The 9,392-nt window shown below is 52.1% G+C and overlaps 1 protein-coding gene across 2 annotated transcripts in view; it reads left to right on the top strand.

Moving 5' to 3' along the window:
* Positions 1–397: 397 nt before the first annotated feature.
* Positions 398–9,392, top strand: part of Gad1 (glutamate decarboxylase 1) — a 36,566-nt gene continuing 27,571 nt past the window's right edge. Inside the window, exons 1-2 of one of the 2 annotated variants that reach the window (XM_076865871.2) lie at positions 398–503; positions 3,798–3,860. In XM_076865871.2, the coding sequence (XP_076721986.1) occupies positions 422–503; positions 3,798–3,860 (145 nt within the window). In that variant the 5' untranslated portion in view covers positions 398–421. The remainder of the gene's footprint in view (positions 504–3,797; positions 3,861–9,392) is intronic. The other variant, XM_076865872.2, reaches the window with a different exon arrangement.

Genomic DNA, 9,392 nt, shown 5'->3' with positions numbered 1-9,392 from the left:
GCTCCCTTGTGCTTCTAGCCCAGTCCCTCACACCCCTGCGTCCTGTACTGGCCTTGGTCCCCCCTTGTCTCTGAGCTACACTCCAGGTCGCCCGGCTGCGCCGCCAGACTGGAGAGCCGCCCAGGGCTACCTTGCCTGCGCCGGAGTCCCTGAGCTAGCGCTCACTTGTCCTCCGCCCCTCACCAACCGCGCACCCTGACCAGCCAGCTCGCTGCCTTTCCTCCCCCGCTCCCTCCCGCACCGAGACTTCAAGGGGAGTGTCTGCACACGCACACACACCCCACTCTGGCCTCTCTGTCGCCTCCGGTACGCAGGACTCCAAAAGCCCTCGCCACACAGCTTTCGCTTGTCTTTGCAGCCTGTTCTCGCGCCCAGCACACCGAGGACCCCGGACAGTAGAGGCCCCGGGACAGCCGAGCTTATGGCGTCTTCGACTCCTTCTTCGTCCTCAACCTCCTCAAATGCAGGCGCGGATCCCAATACCACCAACCTGCGCCCCACAAGTAGGTCCTGCCCCAATTTCCTATCAGATGGACTGCAGGGAAGATGGGGATCGCTGGGACGGCGGCAGACTGCGCTGGCGGAAAGGGAAAGGGGAGCTCGGAGATGATGGAGGCTGGGAAATAAATGGGGCTCTGGCCCAGGTTCCTGCCAGAGGTCATTTGACTGTCAGGGACGCTAGGTTACCCCCAGAGCATCCAAGAGCGAAAACCCCACAGGGTTCTAGCGGCGGCGATTGTCAGGGGCTTCTCATTGGGCTAGGGGCGCTCCAGGAGAGTGCTGTTTTTGTTGTGTGGTGTGGCTTCTTTGCTTGGTGGGACTACAAGGGTCAGAGCAGAGGGCAGGGTGAGGAGCCAGCGTCCTATCGGGAATAGAGTTTTCTGTCTCTGGCTTTCGTTAAGCTAAGATCTGACCTCCTCCTCCTTTCCCCCTACGCTGTGCTCAAAGTCTATAATCAGCGGAAATTTCGACGTTAATTGCAGCTTTTAGAAAACTCAGGGTCCCTAATTGCTCCAAATTTGCGTCGAGCTATTGACAGTGAGGGAGAAGCCAGGGGCGGGAAAGGTGCATAAAACTGTTTTGAGACTGAGCCTCGACATTTCCTACACTTAATTACATCTCAGAGACAAAAAAGGGTGGGGGGCGGATGTTGAGCAACATTCTGAGTGGCAAGAGGTGCGGAAATGGAGGGAGCAAAAAGGTTTTCCAGGGCGGGAACCGAGAACACCTCTCTCCTTTCTCCCAGGGGAGATAACTTGTCAGCAGGTGACAAATGTTAGAAAAGGGGAACAGATTAAAAGGAGTGGGATTTATGTGTCCCTTTCCTAAATCCTACCAGTTCCTCAAACATTTTCAGAATCTTTCTGTAATTCCGATTTTCTTCCTCTCTGTGAAGGCATGGGAATGAGGGATTGTTTATCTTTTTCCAGATTAGAGTGAAGTGTTTCCTCATCCCACCCACCCTCCCAAATTTATCAGCTTCAGACACCCCAGAATCACCCCCAGAATTTCTATTCAGAAGAGGCTCAGGGAGGACAGTGTGGTTAGGAGTCCTTATTGCTGAGCTTTAATGGCACTTTCTATAAGCTTGAGAAAATAATTGTCCTCAAGGAAGGTGGGAGGTGTTATTGGGAAAGCAAAGACCCTCTCCAAGGACCCTTTGGCACTGCTCTGGCTCCTGGGCTGGAGGCCTTGTTTTGAGTCCTCAGGCGATGTTCCAGTTTCCTCTTCCCACCACCCAGGCAGGCTACAATTACCCTCACAACAAAGAGGGGCTTGGGAGAGCCGCCAGCCCTGATGGCACGTGAGCCAGGCAGAGATAGCAGAGCTGACCAAAGCAGGCCCAGAGGAAGGTGAGGCTCAGGGCCTTTTGTCTGTTGCTTTGGCCTTGATAGATTTCTTTATTGGTCTTCCCCCTTCCCCCCTTTCTAGCCAGCAGGTTAAGGAAGCCCTTGAATTCATCCACCCCCATGTCCCTGCCCCTACTTCCCATCAGCTGGTCACTGCACCCAGCTCCTGGTGCAAGACCCAGCAGAGATGACGGCCTGAGTCCACATATGGTCTGGCACCCCTGAAAGCCACTGTAGTGGAGGCAAGAGAGCCAAAGACCCTGCCTAGGAAGAGCAAAAAGCTCTTGTCCCAGTAATCTTCCTTACTTATAAGCTAGCTGTGTCAGAACCCTAGGCTGTTCTGGCAGGCACACTCCACTTTCAGCCTCTTTCGGACACACCCTGGCACCCAGCTGGCTCCACTTCTCTGGCCCTTCAAGGTCTCCTGAGAGGTGTCCTCGCTCCACCTGTGCAACCTGTCTTACCCTCTCATTCCAGCAACCCCTGGTCAGGCCTGGAACCCTCCTTGTCCTCAAGCACTTGGTCTTCCCCACTTCTGCTACAGCAAAAGGGCTCTCTAGCTCCTGCTTTCCCTCTCCACTTATTTTGCTTTCAATTCTGAAAGGCAACACAATTGTATTTGAAATCCAACCTCCGGTGTAATGACCTTGGAAAACTCACTAACCCTCTTTGAGCTGCAATGTTTTTCTTTGTCAAATGAGTCTTAGATCAACACTCTACCTGCCTGTGTCATAGGATTGTTTTAAGGTTAAGATGAAATGATGTTTAAAATGAAGGCACTTTATGGGGTGGAAATAGTTCTTTATGCCTCACGCATATTATTATTAGGGTTTTGCTTTGCAACCGATCTCCTGTAAGTGGAATTTCATCCGTGACACGTTGTCTCCCGGACGGACATCAGGCCATTTCTTCTCCCCACTAGGTCTGTGTTGTGCCTCGGTTTTAATGGATGTCACTCTGTTATCGCAGCCAACACTCGCGCTGGCTGGAGGCTGGGGCTCGGACTGGGGTAGGCAGGGGGATGGGAGTGATTGGAGGCGCCTTGCTTTGAGGAATCCGAGGGGATTTCGCGTTGGACCCATCGCACTGGCCTTTTTTATTCCTTGATGGAAATTAACCGCAAAGGCAGGTAAACCCAGAGGGGTTTGAGAACCGCTTGGCCAAGAGGGAAAATCCGTGATCCTCTTGGTTGGCGGTTCAGACCCAGAGGAAGGGTACCTGATTCCGTTAGCCTTCGCTTGCTCCAGAGCCTAGGTGTCCGAGGGTAGGGTTAATGAGGGTCGGGGTGGGAAGAAGGACCAGGACGAAGACCCGAGGCGCACTATTGTCTTCCTGACTCCCCAGTCTGACTGAAGAGCAGCCATGCGGGCCCGATCATCTAGTCAAATACTATTTTTCACCCAATTAATTCCTGAACTCTTCCGCGACCCCATTTCATGCCAGTTTATTTTAAGCTGCCACTCGGCTGGAGACCCGCCAAGAAATTATGAGATGTTTCGGTCCCAGATGCTTCTGTGTTCCCTTTCTGTGCTGATGTGGTCGCCCTTCGAGTCTGCGGGGCGAGACCAGAGGACTAGGCCTTTGGGTGCTGGGCAACTCGAGAGGTGGGGTCTGGCACTTTGCACATGGGGGGTCAGCCTTCACCCCATCCGACCCAATCTTGGCGGCTCTCGGGTGTGGATCGCTTGGGGATCCTCGAACCCCGCCTTTCAAAGACACTATTGTGTATCTGAAGCCAAGAAGAGGAAGGGAGTGTGATTAGGATTCTGGAGGGCATGAGTCTACCTGTCTGCCCAGAGATCTGGCTTCTAGTACCTTTCAGAAAAGAGCCTTTAACCAGGACGTTGAAGACCTTCCCCTCCCCCCGCGAAAAAACTTTGCTCTCCACCCAGGTTCTGGCGGTCCAAGCCTGCCTAATCACACCCCTGTTGCTCTCTCTTGTCCTAGCCTACGACACCTGGTGCGGCGTGGCCCATGGATGCACCAGAAAACTGGGACTGAAGATCTGCGGTAAGCGAAAGGGCCGGCGGAAGCTTGGCAGAACCGGCAGGGAAGCTTGGCGCGCGGGCTTTGTAGGTTTGGAAGAATCAGATGCACGCGGAGGGGATCCTGACCCCTAGGTCTCCTTATCTAATGTAATTACAGCCCCGACATCCAGAAAGGACACTCTTTTCGAGGTCCTGGCCCTCCTTTTCCCTCCCCTGACCCAAACCGAGGGGCCTTTTCCTTTGGGGTTCTTGCTCCTGGAGACCAGCTAGAAGGAAGCTGAGAGCCCATGAGTAGACGAGGAAAACGGAACACAGCGCTCCCACGCGGCGACCTCGCTCTCCCAGCCCTGCGCCCTGCGCCGGGGTCGCCGGCCGGGTGGGTGCACTATGCCCAAGAGTCCGGAAGGTCTTCTAGAAAAGGTGAACTGACCCGGCCTTCTTGGAGAACAGACCAAAGGGCGCAGCATGTGCCTAAAGCTGCAGCTGAAAAGTACCCCTCCCTGTTATCATTGCCCGCCCACCTTTCACCAATCACCCCAGGCCTGGGAGCATTGAAGGTGGCATTTCCATCTTGAAGTTCGTGCCCAGAGATGTCATAATGGATTATTTCGTTCTTTGGGGCTCGGAGGCTAAGGGAAAGGATTGCTTGCAGCTCTCGGTGGCCTCCCTAGCGGAGGTGCCAGAAGCGCAGGCTCGAGTGTTTGCAGGGCATATCCTTGAAGGCGAGGAAGGAAGGGACCAGAGAGGACGGGAGGGAGCCCACCGGCACGGAGGAGAGGGTGTTGTCTGACAAAATAGATCCAGAAGCTGGAGAGGAAAAAGAACTGCTCTCTGGAGAGTGAGGGTCTGAAATGAAAACGCCCAAGGGATGTAATTTTTTTTTTTTTTTTTTAAGGGAAAAAGGGAGATTTGTTCGAAGGGACACAGCTGAGCGGCTCTGGCTGAACAATGAGGACTTGGTTTCCTTGCTACATTTCACCGTCTAAAATTCTCCAGCCTTATCGGGCTAGAAAATACGGATGTCCCCGGGCAGGGGGTGGAGAGGCGGGGGAAGATTAACGAGGGGCTTATTAAAGAGCCATTCGTCAGCTGCTGCGCGGCGAAGATAGCGGCAGAGCAGGCACGCGGCTCACCAGCCCCATCAGGCCCCAGGAGCCAGTGGGCGAGTGGGTGCTCTCTGGACCTGATCTTCCCGGCTTCCCTGGGCACCCGGTTCTGAACCGGGTGGCAGTTAGGAGAACAGAGAGGGGTTATTTAGCAGCTTTTTAAAACCGCTATCCTTCCCCGCTTGGCCGCGCTGCTCTCCTCTCTGCGTTTCTGGGGCTTGTCCCCTAGATCCCGGGGCCCAACATTTAAGGGGTAGACAGGGAGCTTAATTCCTAGACCCAGTCATTTTCCAGGAAAAATCCAGCCCTGCTTCAGGGTTGCCTGGGGGTTGGCCCACTATCTAGCGCGGCGCGAGGCTGGTGGGCGAAGCCAGGGCAGCGTCTCCGTGTTGGGGCAGCCAAGGGTCCAGCGCTTTGTTCTATTAATAGTCCCCTCCTCTCCAGCCGTACCCCATCACGCGGCGGTTCTAAGCTTAATGGCGCGTTTCACTCCAGGTCCCTTCGGTGGCGGTGACGCTTGCCTTCTGCAGCCGTCATTGTCATGCAGCTGGGCAAGCAGAACCGAGCAAGCCTGGCCCTCTAGGGCGGCCGAGGACTGGAGGGGCAGGCTCAGGCTGCCTTTCCTGTGGTTCTGGTGGGCTTGCTGGGACTAGAAGGGCAGCCCTCACCGCCCCCACCCCCACTCCCTGCTCCCGCTACTGGCCGGGTGGTGGTGGTGGGGAAATCTAAGCTCGCTTCCGGGGACATACCTTACTCCCTGAAAGAGTAAAGGGGCTGGATAGAGTTAAGCTTCCTTGAGTCTAGGAATAGGGAACCCTAAGTTATCATTAACTTCCCCTCCCCTGATGCCAGCCAATGCCATGAGGAAGAGTTCTTTGAGCATTTGAGGGCTACCATCCTCAGAGAGTTTCTTACCTATTTCTTAACCCCACCCCACACCCCACACCCCACACTCACACTAATTTCTGAAAACTTGCAATCTGAGTGTCATCAGTAGGCAAGAAGACAGAGTAGTCTCTTGAGAGGAAATTACCTTCTGCTAAAATGCTGTGCTTTTGGGGACCACAGGTTAGAAGACTCACCTTTAGGTTTGATTGTGGGGTGGGAGAGCACCAGGTCAATTTATTTTTCATTCATTAAATTAACTCTGGTTTTCTTTTTTAATCTAGTGGAAGCAAAATGCAGTCTCCCTACTGCCCCCAAAACACATACCCCTGGGGCCTTGTACCTGCTAGGCTAGCTCTCTAGCACTGAGCCATATCCCCAGCCCCAGAGTGTAGTCATCAGCTCTGGATCCACAGCACCCTCTATTGTCTCCCACCTCCTACCCTGTCCCCACACATTTTCTTCATCCCAGACCTTCATATACCAGAGGGTGCCCTCTTATCTGGTACTAAGATTAGTTTGACTTTTCACCTTAAGACAGCAGAGGTACAAGTGGCCCTCATCCCATTTTCTTCTCTACCCATTACCCTGGGTGACCTCCATTACACCCTCAGTGCCTGGCTAAGATTCAGTCCCCGCCTACTCTCCTGTCCTCCTTCCCCTTAACCTGGGAATGAAGCTGTAAGGAAGGTTCTGGGTGCTACTGATAGTGCCCTTAGCTCTGGAAGCAGAATCCCCATGGGAGAGTAATCAGAAGTAACCCAGGGTCTTGCCAATAATTGGAAAGTGGCTCCAGGCCTGGTGGTGTGACCTAAATAAAATGAGTCTCGGGGATCCCTGAGTTCTGGCCCTGGGTTCTGCTAACTTTCCAGTGTGTCCTTGGGCTTCCATCATTATTTTATACAGAGATCCCAAACTTGCTGCCAATTAGAGCCCCTGAGCCATTTTATTTAGTCCACACAGTGTGTTTAATTATGTATTAGTCCCCAACTTTTAAAAATAGAGAGACCTCAAGTATTCTGTGTTTCTGGTTTCTCTTGAAAAGAAGTGGGAGGAGATCTGGGAGTGTACTGTTAGCCCATAAAAAAGTCAGAAGAGCTCCTTCCTCTAAGCAAAAGTAATTCTATGCCAACAACTTGGTGAGCAGAGAATGTTCTGGGCTTAAGCCCCTACATGGCCTGTTGGCCATGAATCCTTATGCTGTGCACAGCTTGGGGCTCCACTTGGAAACAACTGGAGGAAGCCAGGTGCTCTCTGGTTCCACACAGCTCCCTGCCCTCCCCTTTCCCCAAGGGTTGGGAGCAGGAGTGGGGAACCAAAAGCAAGAACACCCCACCCCACCCAAGCTCACAGCCCAAAGACAGAGTCCTTACAGGACCTCACTGTTCTCCCTTTAAGGCAAGCCAGCTATGACCTGCAGAAACACAACTGCTCCCTGGCTGTCCTTGGCTTTCCTATTTGCTCTCAGAATGTAGAGTTCCATGACAATTATCCACACATGGAGTGCAGAGTTGAGAGGGAGGATAGCCTGTCCCAGTCTCAGGGACCCTGCTCCCAAGACTCCTTACTAGCCAGGGAAGTTGTCAAAGCCCCCACCTCCCTATCACCCTTCATCTCAGTGATCTCCCAGGACCTCTTGGGCCTAGAGAAACCTGCATTTACCTTTTTGAGGATCCCAGTATTTTAGAAAGACAATGCCTTCTTAAAGTGAAAGAAAGGACAGTCTACATTAAAAGTTTACATTAGCTTATTAATGGTTTTTCACACAAATCATAATTCAATGTAAGTGTGCTCTTCACAAGATAATTATGCAATCTAGAGAAAATTTGGGTTCCTAGATGTGTAGTCCAGGAATAGGAAACAGGTTTAAAGTTATGTCATAATTGTCATCACTCAGCCCCATCAGGACATCTCTGGATGAGCCCATATGAAAGCCTTCTTTGGAGACAGTATCCAAAAGCCTAAACTGTGGCCCTGCTCCTAGTCACTGGTTTCCAAAGGAGTTTCGAGATGAGGATACTTAAGCCTTCCCAGGAGTAAGTCAAAAGACCAATAGAGATCTGAGAGTGCAGAGTGGGTTTCAGTTGGACAGGACCTCACCCGCATTGGCATATGGTCTCTCTACTCTGGCAAATTCCAAGGTCATTTTCTGGGACAAGGAAAGCAGTGTCAGGGTTCAGGAACTAGGTGACCCTGCATCCTCCCAGAAAATGAGTGCTGGCACCTGCATCTGGATACTGGGGATTTAGAAGAGGAAGAAAGTACAATAGAAGAGGGAAAAGATACAACTCCCATCTTCATATCCACATATGCAGCACCATTACAGTGTATCTCCCACTTCTGATGTCCTTTGAGGCTTAGTAATGACTTTAAAATGTGCTAGGAACAGTGAAAGGCTTGTGTGGGGGAGGATTCTAATCCCCACGGCCTCCACTCCCCATCCCTCTTCCACCCATCACCATTGAATCCTCTTCCTAGGGAAATGAAGCTGAATTCCCAGATTAACTTGCCTTCCTTTATACCTCCTGGGACTTTCTTCCAAGCCTGTCTTGTGATGTCTGCAACTCCCCAAGGATCTTAGTATCCACAAAGACAGCTTTGGTGTCACCAAGAAGCTTAGCACTTTCTCCCTTTTTTCAGTGTGATGCCTCATGGGCTCAGGCTGAGGCTGTACTGGGATAGGAGATGCTGGGGGAAAGATGGGGTTTGTAGGCGGGAGCCCTGGAGGGCAGCTGAAGGAAGCATACTCCAGGTTGGCAGAGCCTTTTTGACTCAACCCTGTTTCCCCTTTGCTGTTGCTATCGTTTGCTCTGCCCACATCAGGTGGGAGATATTCTCCTGCCTCTAGGGAAAGAAGTGAGGGACTATGAATCCACACTGGGCCCAGAGCTCTCTGTGGAGTTCTCAAATGGCTTTCTATCTCCATCACAACATTAGTTGTCATCTGCTAGACTGTAAGCCCCTGTTTACAGTCTTCATCAGTTCCCACCCTAAATGCATCCCAAACTGCTCTTCCACAACAGGTGCCTTGTACACACTTACAAATTAAATGCCAAGGCCCATAAGATTTTAAATGTTCTTATCTTTCTACAAAACCTTTAACACAGAGTGGGTAGCACAGGAAAAGCTGAACTGCAGAAAAATGACACTGATATTCAATCCAGTGAGGGTTCCCTGGCATCAGAGGAAAGCATCTTCCATGATCCTCAGGATCTCACCCTCCTCCCTCTGCTGTCCTCATTCCTCCTCCTCCCTCTGCTGCCCTCACCCTCCTCCCTCTGCTGTTCTCATCCCTCCTCTTGTCTCTGCTGGATCTCACCCTCTTCCCCTGTAGTCCTCTCCCTTCCTCTTCTCTCTTCTCCTTCCTCTGGTTGCCTGTAAACCTGAGGCTGGCAGCATCCTGTCTGATTGGGTCCCTTCCTTCAACATCCCCATCCTGAGGCTGGTTACTGGAGTGGAAGCTGTCCAGTTGACTTAGTCCTGAGTTCACTGTCACATTCAGAGAGAAGCCTGAGCCTCACTTACCATTTTCTCTCTTGCATGACTGGGTCTTTGCCACTGAT

This window comes from Callospermophilus lateralis, chromosome 9 (genome assembly GCF_048772815.1).
Source record: "Callospermophilus lateralis isolate mCalLat2 chromosome 9, mCalLat2.hap1, whole genome shotgun sequence".
Taxonomy (NCBI): domain Eukaryota; kingdom Metazoa; phylum Chordata; class Mammalia; order Rodentia; family Sciuridae; genus Callospermophilus; species Callospermophilus lateralis.
The sequence above is the reverse complement of the archived record's forward strand: the minus strand, read 5'-3'. Positions and strand labels throughout refer to the sequence as shown.